General features: G+C 32.7%; 1 protein-coding gene across 8 annotated transcripts in view; it reads left to right on the top strand.

Annotated features, from left to right (window-relative positions):
- Positions 1–16,852, top strand: part of LOC148626032 (MAP/microtubule affinity-regulating kinase 3-like) — a 37,367-nt gene extending 20,515 nt beyond the window's left edge. For 2 of the 8 annotated variants that reach the window (XM_088569615.1, XM_088569616.1), the window contains exons 14-20: positions 3,427–3,566; positions 4,909–4,947; positions 6,058–6,263; positions 7,138–7,290; positions 9,333–9,566; positions 10,632–10,667; positions 12,632–16,852. In XM_088569615.1, the coding sequence (XP_088425741.1) occupies positions 3,427–3,566; positions 4,909–4,947; positions 6,058–6,263; positions 7,138–7,290; positions 9,333–9,566; positions 10,632–10,667; positions 12,632–12,983 (1,160 nt within the window). In that variant the 3' untranslated portion in view covers positions 12,984–16,852. The remainder of the gene's footprint in view (positions 1–3,426; positions 3,567–4,908; positions 4,948–6,057; positions 6,264–7,137; positions 7,291–9,332; positions 9,567–10,631; positions 10,668–12,631) is intronic. The other 6 variants (XM_088569617.1, XM_088569619.1, XM_088569620.1 and 3 more) reach the window with 6 other exon arrangements.
- Positions 16,853–17,208: the final 356 nt, after the last annotated feature.

The raw sequence follows: 17,208 nt of genomic DNA, 5'->3' as shown, positions 1-17,208 counted from the left end.
TTTATAACCTGTAAATATGTTTCTGGCAATTATTCTGCAAAATATTCTATTATTCATGCTAATAAAATTAAGATCTAGTCTTCAAATGAGCAGAAGATTTGCGGGAACCTTTTTGAGTCTTTAATAAAGGAATGAAGTTCTTGCAGTAATGTTTCAAGAAGCATTAGATGTGCTTAGCATGTCCCACTGTATACAGTTATCAGTCAAAATCTCCATCCTGTCATCATTATTAGCTCACCTGGCCAAAGGCCATGTGAGCTTTTGCCATCACTTGGCGTCCGTCGTCCGCCGTCTGTCCGTAAACTTTTACATTTCAATCTTCTTCTCTGAAACCACAGGGCCAAATAAAACCAAACTTGACACAAATGTTCACTGGTATGAGGGGATGAAAGTTTGTGATTTTGGTGCCGATCGGAAATTCAAGATGGCCGCCACCGAGGATCTTAGTTTAACATTGGACCCTATGGGAGAAACATGTAAAAATCTTCTTCTCGGAAACCGCTTGACCAAATTAAACAAAACTTGACACAAATGTTCACTTTTATGAAGGGATGTAAGTTTGTGATTTTGGTGCCAATCGGAAATTCAAAATGGCCGCCACCGAGGATCTTACTTTAACATTGGACCCTATGAGAAAAACATGTAAAAATCTTTTTCTCGGAAACCGCTTGACCAAATGAAACAAAACTGGAAACAAATGATCGTTGGCATGAGGAGATGAAAGCTTGTGATTCTTTTGCCATTTCAAAATGGCTGCCACTGTTGATCTTAACTTAACCAAAGTTTCCGCTCGAGAAAATATACATCTAGAGGTCGCCACATGATCTTCAACAAGTGGGAAATTTCCTCCATGTAGCAAGCTCTAAATTGCCCCAATAAAAACAAAGTGGATAAATCAGTGAACACAATACTGAGGTGGGGCTGGAGGGGGTCTGATCCCGGAATCCCGACTTTATTTTTACTAAATCCCGAAATCCCGAACAACAAAGGAACTTAAAAACTGCTAAAATCCCGATTCCCGGTGGATTTATTTCCCGAAATCCCGGGCTTAATTCTCAGAAATCCCGAAATCCTGAGCTTAAAAACCTCTGATCCCAGCATCCCGAAAAAGGTCCGGCCCTTCCTCAATACTATATCAGTTTATCATTTATGGTAAGAAACTAAAATGTTTTAAAAAAAAAGACAACTACATGGCGCAAACAATAAACTAGTTTTGTTGGATCCAAACCCTCCCCCTCTATACGGTCAAAGGCTAAAATAAATACAAAGTTAGACACACAGTAAAAATCAACCTGAAATACATCCAATTCATTAGAAAAGTACCTCAACAATTATTAACAATAACATAGAAGACAAACAAATGAGGTATAAACAATGAATGCTCGCAGTTACTGAAAGCAAGCTCAGGACACAAATAAGGATGACAAATCTTCAAGCCTCCCAACACAAAAAATATCAGTTACAAAACTTCCAAAGGATTTAGAACTGCAACATCATAGACTATGTTGGTCTAGCAAGAAGTTGTGCAATGACTAAAATGCTAAAATATGAATGATTAAGTTATAATGTAATGATCTAATAAGAGTATCAATATTTTTTCCTACAAAGACAAGATTTAATGATCTGACAACAATGTCGAATTTATATCCTTTATGAATCAGTCTATTTAAATAATTCTTAAGATTTGATGGACATTGTTTGCATTTATGTGCCTTGTAAACTATATTTCCATACAAAACTGGATGTGAAATGCCTAGTTTAATAAGATTAGTTTTTTAGCAAAGTAATCATGTTGGAGGCTAAGAAACGCTGTGTTTTGCAGAAATTTCATGGATTCCGCAAAACAATGGCAATTTCTGCATTTTTAAAGGCCTGGTTCCGGATTTTAGTATGTTGGGGTTGCAAACTATGCATTATGTCCCCTTTCCAACCTGTCCCATGCAATAATTCCTGTTTACCAATGCTTTAAATTGCAAGAAAATCTTCATCTTAGGAAAATTCCTTGTAAATTTACGCAAAATTATATGAAATATTTAGCAAGTAATTAAACCAGGTGAGCGATACAGGCTCACGTGAGCCTCTGGTTTTATGATTAATAAACAGGATGTGAAGAGCAGTAATTTTGCCCAAGTATAATTGGTGGGAAAATTCAAATTGATAAAAAGTGTCCAGTTGTGAAAATCTTATATAAATCAAAGAAATTATTTTCTTAGCTGAAATAAGTTCTGTTTGAGTGTAATTACTGTGTAGGATAATATTCTGTTGAAATATCTTCAAATGTGGTTGCAAAATAACTTTTGGACAGGTTTAAAAAATATAGAAAAAGGTGAAACAGAACCAAATTTGTAAATGTGTGTGAAGTTGGATTAATTGACATTAAGTTAATACATATTAGGAAAAATCGTTCGCAATAACATGGGGAAATATTAAGTTAACAGCACTTTGATAGTTAAAATTTGTTTAAACTTAACAGTGGATGTGCGCTTGATGATTACCATCTCACACGTCCTGAGTGCAAGAAGTTGTGGGTTAATACTAAAGACTTCAGAAATTTGTAGTCACTGCTTCTCCAATAAGCATATGGTATATGTATAGAGAGAGGACTGTTTGGCTCCCAAGTCTGAATAATGTGACAGAACTGTGTGATTAGACAAGCTTCTGACATGATGTTGCTTCTGTCTGCTTGCACATTAAGAATTTAGCTCAATGTTTGATAGAACAATGCAGAGTCTTTTTGATTGATCAAACATTTTTGTCTTGGACTATGTGCAGTCATTTCCTTCAAATTCTCAATGACTAGCCTGAATAATGGCGGACTGTATAGGCTTTAACTACCCCGAAACAAGAAACGTACAAAAGTACACATCATTTCACTATCCTGAATCAATTTTTACTAGCTTTTTTTCGGGTGAGCACTGTGTGTGCAATAGGAACTATAATCAATCCATTGAATTTGAGGGGAGGGATGACTCACCAAAGTTGTGGGGAGCTGTAGTAGTTTTGCTTTGTTAGATTTATCAAATCTGTATTTGTGTTCAGTTTTTATCCAGATTGTTTCAGAGTTTTATTATTCACATCAGTATAACAAAGCAGGTGTTGAAAATAGTTCTCACATGTTTTGGTTGTCATGGGATAGAGACAGTTGTTAAATAAGAGGTTAAACCTCCCTAAAATGTGGACTGATGCAAAGGAACTGCACTTTATTGCTGTTCTTCAACTTGAAAATTTCATTAAAAAAAAGACTGGGTATGGATAATGTATTGCAATGTCGCCTTGTAAAAAGGTAAGTGTAGCATATTGACCCTACCATCCATCAATGTACTAGTATTTTATGTTGATGTATGTTTACTTCAAATGTTATATGGATAGGCAAATATAGTCTTAATGGGCAAAGTAAGATAATGTTATTTTTCATGTTTTTTGTAGGTTCAAGTGGCTCATCTAATTCACAGTCTACTGGCTCTCATGCTCCTAGACGGCAAAACACAACTATTGATTCATCAAATACGAAAGAAAACATTCTAACTTCAGGAAGAAAAACTCCTAATACCATGGAATCCCCAAAGGTTTGTTGGCTGAATAATTTGTACGAGTTCATCTTGTTGTCAGTGGTGTGTTAGATCTTGAAGTTCAAATTAGTTTTTTGCATTGGTTTATTAAGCTGATAAAATGTTACTTTGCAGGATATGTTTTTATCAAAGTTTTTCACATTTGATTCCTTATAAGACTTATTCAAATTGTTTGCATTTTTTTTTAAAAAAAGCTTCCTTTTCAGTAGTATTTTAAGTCAATAGTAATAGTGATCATATATTGTTTTTTCAAGTACTAAATATTCAGGTCATTGATATAAAGCTTTTCATTGCTTTGGGATACTTAGGATGTATTTATACAGATAATAACTGCTAAGCCTTCATCTCAACCAGCTAGATTTAACTTACCGACTAGTTGCTTTTAACTAAGGAGATAAATTGGCTTCTATTAATGCTTAGCTTTGAATTTAAGATTGGGATTCTTGTTTAACAGATTTTTAAAAACTCGTATTCTTATACAGGGATATTGCAAAGACTGATAGATGGGATATTCTGCAACACTTTAGCATGATTTCATACTGTATGACCCCTTTGTCTCCATGCACGATTGATGTAAATAAGAACTTGGTAGTTAGATTTTGAGAACACAGAACAGAAATTTATTGTGATATGAAGTATCTTGTCCACTCTTCATATCTGGCTATATCTCATACTTTAAGACCTTTATATTAAAAAAAAAAATGTGCTCAGCTAATATGATTCAATGTATTAGTCACCCAGAATTTAAGTCCTCTATACAAACACAATTCCCTGAGCATGATTGTTTCAAAATAATTCGAAATTCCTTCAAAATACAAGTTGCCCCTGACTTTTGCAAATGCTGATTTTTTACCCTCACTTGCATGATGGACTGTTTTAAAAGAATGGTTACAAAATTATTAGTATTGGTCTTTATAAAGTACAAACCTGATTTTCTTCTACATCAAAAGGAAATTTCACTTTTCTGATCTAGATGTTATAAACAATTTGCCAGTTTCCACCTTGTAGATGTTGTTAAATCAGATCAGATATGGCCATGTTGATTCATTATTAAATGATATTAATAGGTGTGGGTAGGCAAGATACAATGTGGATGTGATTTTAATATTTAATTTTGTTTGGTTCAAGAGAATTCGAGTTTAGTTACAAAATTAAAAATACATTTGAATGTTCTCAAGTCTTACTACCTTAGTTCTTTCTGATATTTTGTTGACTTTATTTGTATACACGTACACATACACACACACACACACACACACATTGCATGTTCTGTGCCTTCTGCAAAGAAGAATGGCTAGTGTCTTGAATGCTGTAATGCTTGTCATTTCCTCAATTTCAGAAGAGTCCTTTCATCAGAGACAGTATCAAAGACCATAAGGTACTACCATATACCATAAACCAATACTGTCATTGATGTAAATTTATATGTAGTACAGCAAGGTCTTGTTGACCTTATTGTTTATCATAGCCTCTCATTTTTTTCTTTAAATCACTTGAATTCTTTTGATTTTCTTAAATATTTTACCATACGTATTTTCAAAATGAACTTGATATTGTGCTTTATGGGATCGAAATAAATTATATAGTGGTCTTTGTGTCTTGCTTAGCTGAGGCCTGCACTGTGTGGCTTGATTAGAATTAGGTTGTGTGCTGTGATCTTAGCTTTATTCTAGTGATGCAACACTATTAACCAATTTTTAAAAAAAAATGTTCAGTTCTCACAATTGCTGCAGTAATCTTGTTAATATGATAAATCAAAATGTCTTAGTTTAGTTTAATTATAAAAAAAAGGAAGTAATAACTGCACTTAGCTATCATCTCCACATGTGTTCTATACCTGCATCATTAGACAATGTTTAACAGCATCTTGTCACACCTTAAAAATCATGCATGTTATCAATTATGAGGTAGAGCCAGTTGATACTTCTTATCATGCATCCTGGGTTCTAAACAGTAAGTGAACTACTTTTTATACGACTGCAAATAAAATTATAAAATGCTGTCATATTGGTATGGTGTTATCCTAGTCCATAAACACTTGGTTTTTGTGCAATAATTAGAGTATTGGTTGATCTTAATAAAAAATTTAAACAAGGTTCTAAATCACAAATATCCCCTGATTTAAGAAATTTTGGACAATAATCCCTTTGAAATTGTGCCACAAAATGCCATATTCCCACAGGAAGTTTGGGATTGATTTTGAAGGTTTTACTGGAATTTAGGAATAAGGGCAAAAAGTGTAAAATGACCACTTAGATCTGGTCAATTTTTATTCTGTGTCAAATATCTAATTGTAATAAAAATTCAAATCTATGTCAAGTTATAATGGTTTGTCCTTACTTGCCCCAACTGTTCAGGGTTCGACAGTATTATCAAGCTGCGCCCTGCGAAGCATTTTATTCTCTTGAGAAAAAAAAAGTTGGTCATTAGGTTTAGGTCATTTCCTTCTCACCTAAAGTACTAAATTCAGTTGTTTATTTACCTCCAGATAAGCTCTACAGCACCTGCAAGAGCAACCATGCCGAAAAAATTAATCTCTACTCCTTCATCAATGACGACCAAAAATAATGTACAAAGCAGTATTCCACGTCGTTCAGCTGGTAGGAGTGAGACTTTTAGTGCAGGAGATGCTAAGATTCAACCTCCAAATGACAAGCCAAGTAGAACAACTAATGGTCAACATGATCTCAGGGGGTATGTTGTGTTTTATCCACTAAGGCCACACCAAAAATATTCCAAGATTCTCCAACTTCCAAAAAAATGTTGGCATGGGGTGGATTTCATTTTTGTATTTTTAATTTTTCCTTCAGTACCTGTCATTCATGCCAAAAAATAGCTATGTTGTTATCCATGTGTGCTTGGTGATCTATTTTACCAGCATGAACATTTTGGATCAGCTCTATCAGAGTAAACATGTCTCGACAGCTGCACCTGACCAGTTTTTATCAATTTGTAACCATTTTGAAAAGAAATTATGATTTACTAGCCAGAGGTTACTAAAAGATAATAATTAGAAATCAGGTGCAGACAAGACACAGAATATTTCCAGAAATTTGAATCTGGGATTATTTCTCGAAATGCATTTTGAAAATAAAAAAATCGGGGTTTGTGTGAAAAATCTCATCAGGTGGGGATTAGAATCTAGGATTATTTTTATTATGGCCTTCGCAAGATATCTTTACAGTAGAAATTTTATGTCTTGGTCAAGCCCAGTCGAAATGTGAAATTTCCATCGAAAACCATGAATTCAGAACCCTTTTAATTAATGAATGAAAGGTTTTACCTATCAAAGAAGCATTCTGATGGTAACCATCTTCATTCAGTCTTGAATTCCATATTGATTCGTGAAGCACTAAGTTACTTAATGGATTTGATGAAACTTGCATTGATGCAAGCTTCAGTGCTCATTAGACATATTACAGATTTTAAGAGTTGGTTTAAGGTAAAGGTCATTTGCAAACACTGGTTTTTGTCAGATGGGTTCTTGTAACACTGTACTTGTTCCCGCTATGAATAGTATGTTCCTTAGTGAAAACAAGTACTGAACATACAATTTTTTATTTTGCAGCCCAATGACCAACTCGACAGGCAGTGCTTCTTCAGACGTACCAGTCCGACCTAAAGGTCATGGTCATGTAAAATCAGCAAGTTTAAGTCAGTCACAGACATCAAGAGTTACAGATTTACCTCCCCTATCAGACAGTGAAAATTACAGGCCAACGTAAGTTGGATTGTATATTAAATTACTGATATTTTATTGATTTTTCAAAAGCAGTTTACTGGGTGTCATTGTGTTGTCATGTTGATATAGGTTCAAGCTATGAAGTTGTAATGCGCTACTAACTGAAAATCGTTTTATAGAATTGTTTTTCATAGGTTTACAAGTTCAGGCCTGGGTTTCATAAAAAAAAAAATCTCAAGTTGAGAATTTCCTCAAGTCCTGTGTTTTTCCTCGAATCTTCTATTTCAAGTGATCTGAAAGGTCGAAATATTGGAAAATTTTAATTTGAGATGTTTCAATCGTCAATACGGATTAGCCCTAGTGGTCATAAGTAAATCAAGGTTAATGAAATAACTATGATCAGTAGGTTTTTAGCCTCCAAGTGCTGACATTTCACAATTTTTATTGCAAATACTGAACTCGCACTGATGTTCGCCATAGCATTCTTACTGTGATAATGGGTCTCCACACTGGAGAGTGATTTAAATACAATAAAATTAAATCAGCGATGGAAAACGCGGAAATTCCGGATTTATTTTACTTTTTTTTTTTTTGCCGAAGCCATATAAAAGTTAGGGTCGAGGGGCACCAACTAGGGTCGGTCGATTACTGTTGGCCAAATGAAAATTTGTAGAATGTAATATAGCCACATGGAGATGTGCATTCTGTCATGAATTTCTGTAAAGACAAAAATTGTAGAAGTGATGGCTGTTGAACTTAAGTGTTTTTCAGCGAAATTCAGTCTTATGCATTATCTGCCACTCCTCCTCAAAGACTAGTAGGATTGTTATAAAACTTGATGGGGTGTTAAGTTACCATTATGGGATGTGCATATTGTCAGGAATTAATGTTTGACAACAAAATTAGAGTTTGTGATCTTTGGAACTTTGACATTTTCAGAGATGATTTTCTTCCGTTTTTTAGTGGATTTCTGCTGTTTCAAATCTGGATTTTACTATTAAGATTCTTTTTTTTTACTGTATGTTTACTTCCAATTTTGTCAATTTTCGCTTTATTTGTTGACCTTGTAAAATCATCTCTGCATTTTTCAGCAAAACTTGGTCCTTAATGACTTGCAGGATTTCATATTTGGATTTTACTTGTTGAACTCATATAATCATCCCTGCTGGTTGAACTTGCTGAACTTAATTATTGTTTTCTCTGGGTTAAAGAGAAGACTATTTTATTGTGCAAGTCAAAAATATCTAAACTAATCTTTCAACTGTTCATCAAAATTAGATTGAAACTAAATAATTTCCTTTTCTTAACTAATTAATCGCAATTTATAATTAGGGAATTTAAATTTCCCACGCTTATGGGCGCCACCATGATCGGTTGAGATGTGACGTCACGAAGTCGGTTTGTAAAGTGAAAGTGAATAGGTAATTGATTACAATGTCGAAAAAAATCGCAAATTTGGGGTTTTTGCCTTATAATTTCAACCCAAAATAAACAGAAGAAGAGATTGAGGTACAACATGTTAGCAAATGTCAGACAACGTTGACGAACAACAGGATTTGCAACTAGAAAACTAGTATGTCAGAGGAAAATCTAATGGCTACTTCCAAAGAATGTTTGTGTTGCCTGTCAAAAAACTTGAAATATTTCTCTATTATCATTCATGCAATCGTAAGCTTGACAAGACAGCATGTTTTGTTGATTAGATAAACAGGATCATAGAAATATTTACAGAATATTCTTTATTTACATATTATTTGCAGTACTTGCATCAGTACCAAACCGACTTACTGAGCAATCAGAAGCTATCGGTAAAAATCTATAAAGTCTGCTTATGTTCTTCCTTCAGATAGGAGAATTCTGCAAGATGGCTGTCGATATAAATTTCAAAGATTTCGAACTTCGCATAGCCTTGGGCATTTTATAAATGCCCATTTTGCATTAAAGGTTATTTATTTTTGTTTACATGGATATGATTTATCATAAGAGCCTAACTTAATGCATAGGTGGTCTTTCCCTTTAAGAAAAAAATATTCATCATAACTTCTTTATTTTTAACTATTTTTCATATTTTACTATTCCAGAACGGCACCTGGTAAAACGTCACAACAGCCTGTGTCACCAGCCTCTACAAAAAGTTCACTTTACCGAAACACAACAAGTAGAAACACATTCCATGGTGGGCCGATACGGGACAGAAGACAGCAAAGACAAATCAATGGCCCAGATGGGGTACCCTCTCGCTCTCAGGATGAATCATCTGTAAATGCCAATAGACCATCTTTCTTCAATAAAATTAGTCAAAAATTTAGCAGAAGGTATGTAATTTCTCCCATACTTTAAATTAAAATGTCTCTTAAACAGGATTATAGATGATAGATTATGAAAACCTTTAGAACATAGCCAGTTTATGAATAGGTATTAGTATAGGATTGGATTCAATATAATTGATATTGCAAATAATTTTAACATTTATTCCTTATCATGTTCTGTGTCATAATTTCCCAAGAGATTTTACTTAATCATGATCTCTGTCAAAACTTTGTAAGAGATTCACACTGCATTGATTCTTCTCAAACTAGGAGGACTACAGCATTTGTGGTGGTTTTTGTTAAGTAGGCAGGAAATTATGATTTTACTTAATCATGATCTCTGTCATAATTTTGTAAGAGATTCATACTGTTTTAATTCTTCTCAAACTAGCAGGACATTTGTGGTGGTTTTTGATAAGTAGGCGGGAACTTATGATTTTACTTTCTCATTTGCTTACTTCCTGTTTGGTTTCTGACGTATCAAATGTTAATCCACTGTTGCTATGAATAAAATTAAGTTGACTTTGAAATTGATGCAGAACACATAAGTTAAATCTTGTATTTATTTTTTTTTAATTTCATGGCAGCAGCGGTTGCTATTAACAGTTACCTTGCATATGTGTATTTTATTTACATGAATTAAAGATGTGGTTTCATTGATTATTTTAGGAAGAAATTTATTGGCCCAACAAAACCTCAAATTTTTGCAGATCATTTTAAAGGGGAGCATGGCTTGCTTAGTTACATTTAAAGTTCTTTTCTGAATTGATGGAAGTGGTATATAAATTATATCGCATTTCAATGATTTGTTGGAAAATTTGGTTAGTGTGCTGTTTATAATGCAAATTTTATTGAAATTCTACTGTAATATTTTAAGACAAATGATTACTGCATTATAAATCCTACAATATTGGATGAAACCACAGTGAATGGTTGTTGTGACTTGACATGACAATAGAATCGGCAACAATCACTTTCTGTTTACGTTACTAATGTGTCTCTTGGATTTCAGGGTTGTTAGATATTTATATTAATCATACATTTTATTTCTCTTACCAACCTGGATTTTAGTGCTATGGATAAAAGGACTAACTCAAATGATTTTAAGTAAGTTCATCAGTCACTAGTTTTTATCTTTACAATATTGATCAGTTTAACTTCATTTGGGGGTAAAAGTATTTTGATAAAAAAATATTCCTTTATAGTTTATCCAGCAGCATGGGTGATTGTATCCCTTTTGTAGATCTCCCGTCTTCGGTGAATAATAAGTTGTAGTTCAATTCTATGTCTTTAGTATGCATTAGATATATATCTATATAAAGAAGTAAAGCGACAGAACTTTTTTATTTTATTCAATCTTTAATCTTTAGTATATACTTGGAGTATTTTATTCTTTCTTATATTTCTTAGTGGCTAAAGATACAATTTTTTTATTGTATAAAAAATTTATAATCTTCAAAAGTAATACTAACTGAGTTTGAAAAAAAAAAAGGATATTAACAATGTCTGAGTTTAGCCAGGAAAGTTGTTGTATTGTATTCAGTTATTTTGTCTGACTGCTGTGCAGTTTTGCTAAAGTTTTGCAGATAGATGTAAAATGTATAATTCACTATTCCCTCTTCAAAAAAGATTTGAGTCCCTCTTGTTAATAAACTACAAATTTGACAAATGAAGTTAAACCACATTGGATTTTACAGATAATATTTGATATATTTGTACAAGATATATTTGGAAGATATATGCGGTGATTTAGTCACAAATGGTGATACATGTAGCTTGCTCTTTTCTGGTTGTGTTTGTTTTACAATGCCATTGAACATGTAGATAATTGGATTTTTAATGTCGTCCACATTTTCCTTTATAGCTTTCCTTGCGCACTTGCCAAGAAATATCAAGCCAGAAGATTTTCCATAGCACTAACTATCCAGGGGCATACTTGCCATTTCTTTTTGTGTGATTTATTTAATTAATATATGAATACATGTAGTATTAGATTCCAAATGGATCATTTGCACAGCTGTTAATTGCCACAAACACATCCGTCTTTATGTGATTTTATCATGGCTACTTCAGATGAAATCTTTCTAAATGTGCAGATGTGTCCACTGACATATTAATCAACCTCGCTGCTGGCCGTTCTTCACAATTACAAACAAAATGTTACAACAAATCACATACTAACATTTCCCATTTTGCTGGCTGCCCTCACTCCTTGAAATTCAAACCTTCCTTCAATTTCTACTTCTCGGCTCATATTTCTGAAGCATATTTTTGCACTTTTATTCACAAGGCAAAAGACTACCCCTTGTTATCAATATTGCACACTTCACAAATATGTTAAAAATAAAAACAACCTTAATGCACTGCTCACTCTGTCCAGCTCTTACCTGTCTGTTAAAGTAATTTTGATAACTTCAGATCTAGTTTGGTTTGTGTTTCTGGTATTGCCTCTTGTAGTATTTGCTAGTGGTTTTAAAAGTATTTTTAATGATTTTAGATACGCTTCAATTTTTTTTTTTTTTTTTTCTTACTTATTTTCAAATCAAGTTTTGTTCACTTAAGGACTGTCTTATATTGATAATTCTTGTATTCTGCACTGCATGCTACATGTATCCTCAGCATTGAATTCGACAAGTGTATATGTAACCTATGATATACTATTGGCATGTTTAACTGCTAATATAGTACAAAGATTGTAATTAAGAATGCATGTAACTTCCCTGAGAACCTAGAACAAAAAGCGAGAAATGTGAATGCACAAATTATTTCATTTTGCATGTTATTCAAGTATGCCAAACTGATATTTACTCAATTAATGATGCACATTTTCCCATTATCTCCTTAATTCCAATATCAGACATACAATATCGTTTTATATTTATATATAAGTTTGCACGTCATCATATTCATGGACCTTGCTTTTTCTTATGATGCCATGGCAATCCAACTGAAAATATGCTTCACAAAATATTGCTCGAGAAACTGGTTTGGCATACCTTTACAAGAATGTCTTCTTATTCTCACTGAGGGTCAGCAACTACTAAGACTTCCCCATTATATCTAATTTTCAGCAAATTGTTCCGCAGGTCTGTAAATGAGAATCGAGAATCAGATTTGCTGAAACCCCGGTCCTTGAGGTTTACTTGGAGTATGAAGACCACTAGTTCAATGGACCCTAATGACATGATGAAGGAAATCAGAAAAGTTCTAGATGCCAATAACTGTGATTATGAACAAAGAGAAAAATATTTATTATTATGTGTCCATGGGGACCCTAATACAGACAGTTTAGTGCAATGGGAAATGGAAGTGTGCAAATTACCTAGACTTTCACTAAATGGTGTACGCTTTAAAAGAATTTCAGGAACTTCAATAGGATTTAAGAACATTGCTTCCAAAATTGCTAATGAATTGAAACTTTGATGAATAGGAGTAATTTTAGAGTATGCAGGTGTTGCCAGAGAGTGAGTGTTGAAGAATGAGTAAATTTTTGCTGCTTAGAACAACATTTTAGAATACAAGCATTATAAAGGGAGAAATCGTGACGGAATATTAAGTCTTGAGGCAATATTATTAAAGTACTATTGAATAAAGTTAAAGTAACTTAAGGTATAATTTGTTAATTTATTTACCATTACAAGTATTATTTAAGTGTTGTTTTGAGCAGTTTGATTACCATACCGTGCTACATTTAACTGTGATCCAAGAGTTCAAGCATATATCATTAACATTATTCTATGTTATCACATTTTTATACTTGTACAAATTGTAAGATAACTTACATGTTGCCCTTGGAGATAATGATTTTCAAGGTTAATTATGTACAAAAACTTCTATATATGATTATAGATATGTAAGATAAATTTTGTGTCTGACATCTTTAAGGATGTGATGAGTGTATAGGTATGGATTCTTAGAGGAACATTTTTTTATAGGAATTTGCAAATATTTTTCATTGACCCAGCTTTCACCAGATTTTTTTTATTATTATTAAATGTGAGTCACCTGTAAGCTTCTCATTTCTAAGGGCTATATTGTGCAAGTTCAAGACAGTTCATTATAATTATTTTCTTATTTACTAGAATAGCACATAATTGAAGTGATTTTCTGGTGTAATGTAAGCATAATACTCAGAACTACTTTGTAATCAATACTACATGGCTGTGAATTTGCTCTGAGGTTAAGATGTCCCTTTACTTACTTAGTATATTAAATCACTGAAGTTTTTCATTTATTTTTTTTTTTTAATTTTCACTATAAAGTGCTACCACTATCTAAAAAGTTAAATTGTAAATTAATCTGTTTTTACACCAAGCACATGTATATGTATGGTAAATTTCTACTTTTTTTTGGTATCAAATCATTTGATATTGTATAAGAAGGTATGTTAGAAGTTTCAAACACTTGAGGTAACTAATCACAGCAATCCTCATTGTGCTTAATTAAGCATTGTAAAAATCATTGGGTTATAGTTTACAGCAGAATTAAAATCTTGTGGCATTTCGTGAAGTTTTCATCTCTTTCGAAGTATTAGAATGGTCCATATATATTAGACAGTAAGTGGTAGCGTTCATGACTTAGGTGCTGTTTCAGATTTTATTTTTATAGAGTAGATGGCTGAAACATTTGGTGCTTCTTAGTCATCTGCTCAACCAATCACTTTGTTACAAAAACAGTAATTTAGGCCTGATCATTGTTGCACTTGTAATTTACTTCCTTGTACTAGTTTCATTTTATTAATTTTTATCTCACCCTTTCAGGGTATGACATAACACATTATGAATCTTGCCCTAATTGAAATCTAGGTTTCCTTTAGTATATACTTGTTGAAAAAATATGATTTGGTTGTCTTCCGGGCAAGTATAGTTTAACTTGTCTGAATAGTAGTTTCACTTGTCCTGGGTAATAGGACAACCTTTGATGTCATACCCTGCCTTTGGGGAATAGAGTGAATAGATACATGACAACCATATTTGTTAATTAAGTCCACAAGATAGAGGAGTTTCAATGCTGTTTGAAAACTATTGTGATTTTAATTCTTTTCTGTTAAATTGTGCTAATCTTTGCAGAAGATAATGCAAGTAGAAACCATTGAAGAAAGTCTTTAATGTTTATTTTATGAAAATTTCAGTCTCTACATCTCATCTCTGTTCAGTTCCTTCGAAAGAGTGAAGACATAATGACCCACCCCCACCCCATTTTGAATTTTAAAAATTTCAAGTGAGGCATTTTCTTTTTATGAGCTTAAATGACCTTTTCGTGACCTCTTGAATTAATTTTTTTTCTCTAATTTTACAAGATCAAGTAGATTGATTATGCCACTATTGTAGAATATTTGGCGTGATGTGTGAATTGAAAGGTATAATTGGCTCTACATTACCTGACATTGTTTTACTGAAAATGTTGTTTGAATTGAGAGTGAGTAAAGAGTCTTTCATATAAGTTAGATCAGTGTTATAATCTTATTTTGTACTGTCTCTTTATACTTCCACTTTTTTTCTTTTGTAAATAACTATGATATTGTTTCCAGTTGTATAATAATTGTATATTTCTCAGATAGTAATTATATTTAAAAGAATAGTGTACATGTTCAAAGAAATTTATTTACAATGGATGGTTATGAGTGGGAAGAATGAGTGGAAAAATATTTTTTAAAGTCAGGGTTTGTGTTGAGAGAAGCGCCTCCTGGTGAGAAAATCAAATAGTCAACACAATATGCAATGTAGGGTTTGGCTGTGGTATGAAGGCCATTTATCATCTAACGTATGAAAATGTTTTACTAAGTATTTATTAATATTTAAGATCATTACACTATTACACTTAAAGATATTAGTCTGCAGGTTGTAGGACGTACTCAGCTATCTTGAGTCAATATTTACATACATATACATTGAATGAAATAGGAAATACTGAATTAAAAGTTTTTTTCAAATTTATATTTTCATGAATGAAATCATTCAAAGTCTTGATTCAGCTTTCAGTAAGCGAGACAAATATGTACTTGAACAATTTACATTTTTTTGTAAATAAAATTTTTCAATTATTATGAACCATTGTTAGTGAGCGAGGTATTAAAATAAGGTTTCAATCCACCTTAGACTTGTCAGACCAATATTTTAGAGTGTAATGGTACCAAGTTGGTCTGAGATTTTAGATGTAATCTGTCCTATTGTTTTATGGGTGCAAGGAGCAATCCCTTTTAAAAGACTTTCTCACCTTGTATTTTATGTAGTTCCATTTTTGGTTATATCAATAATTCCATTCTATCAGGCAGTCTGTTGGTATTCTTTTAGATTGAGGATCTTCATTATTTTTTTTAAGTATTGCACAAGGTTATAAAACATTTTTTTTCTCATTGATTGTTTAGTCGTCTTGTCTAATATTCTGACTGTTGTTCATTTGTTCTCAGCATGTCCTTCCTGTGAAATTTTGTTCAAGAATTACAGGATAGTTTGATAGATGGGTCCAATGGGGTTATGTAATATTCCAGGTGATTTTCAATCGTCAGTGTATGGGTGAATGTTTGTGTTCAGCTGTTAAACAGAGTAACATTTAGGATAAATGTGATCAAATTAAAGCCAGTAAAATGTATCAGTAGGTTTTGCCTTGTTAGAAACACTGTTTTCTGTACTGGTGTAAATGTACTCTTCCCCTCTGTTACAATTTACCTACTGTAATATTGAGAGGTACTGTATAGCGGGTAATTTTGGTGTATTGTAGTGGTCTGTTTTAAAATCATTGAAAATTAAAGCTAAGTGTTATTTACTTCTTGAACAATTAAACATGCCCCTAAATTAGAACTGGCAAAATATTTCGCACACTTTTTTGTCTAAAAATTTTACACCCGCCATACGGTATTTTACTAAGCAAGTCTTTACTTCTGTATTATGGTGTTTATTCAGTAATTCAAGGTTAGATAGATTTTTAATTTGTTGAATGCAAAGGCTTCAAATTAATTCTTTGATTAATATGTCTTCTAGTTATTTTCATTTTCTCTGTTATCATGGTTTGTGACAGTTTAGCACAAGTAAATAGTTATTTATTTGCTATTCCGGGAAAGCTATATTTCATTACAAGCCTTTTTTTAGTTGTATAGGTCCACATAGTTGTTTTTCCTATTTTTATTTAACTTCAATAGAATTTGTTCAGTGTGCAAGTTAGGTATTATAAATTTTGGAGGAACCTTGCACTTTATATCACAACAGATCTCTCACCATGAGACCAACATCTATTTCATTAACCTTCAAGAATAATGTGACATTAATGAGAAAAATAAAAACTCATTTTTGAAATGTGCGTTTTAATTTGTACCCTAATATTCCATTCCACTAGTTGTTCAGCCTAAGGCTCCTTCATTTTAGAGGATGACTCCTTTGTTATAATCTTACCATTGGTCATCTAGTCCAGTCTTTTTATATGGCTTCTTAGTTTTTGTTAATGTCTTGTTTTCTTGCATTGACTTGAGCGTTAATGGAGTGAGATCTGTAGGTTTACAGCAGGCATCAGACTAATTGCGTTTGAACTTTTCACAGTTGTATAATGGTATGCTGCTGTCATATTTTGGTGAAAAGACAGTAACTTGAGTAAAAGTGTAAAGATCTTTTGTACCACCAAAGTAAGGTGCAATTGATTTTGAGGATTGTGACTT

This window comes from Perna viridis, chromosome 2 (genome assembly GCF_037379345.1).
Source record: "Perna viridis isolate PV_CMFRI_1.1 ecotype Kerala chromosome 2, ASM3737934v1, whole genome shotgun sequence".
NCBI lineage: Eukaryota > Metazoa > Mollusca > Bivalvia > Mytilida > Mytilidae > Perna > Perna viridis.
Note: the sequence above shows the minus strand (reverse complement) of the source record. Positions and strands in the feature narration are given on the sequence as shown.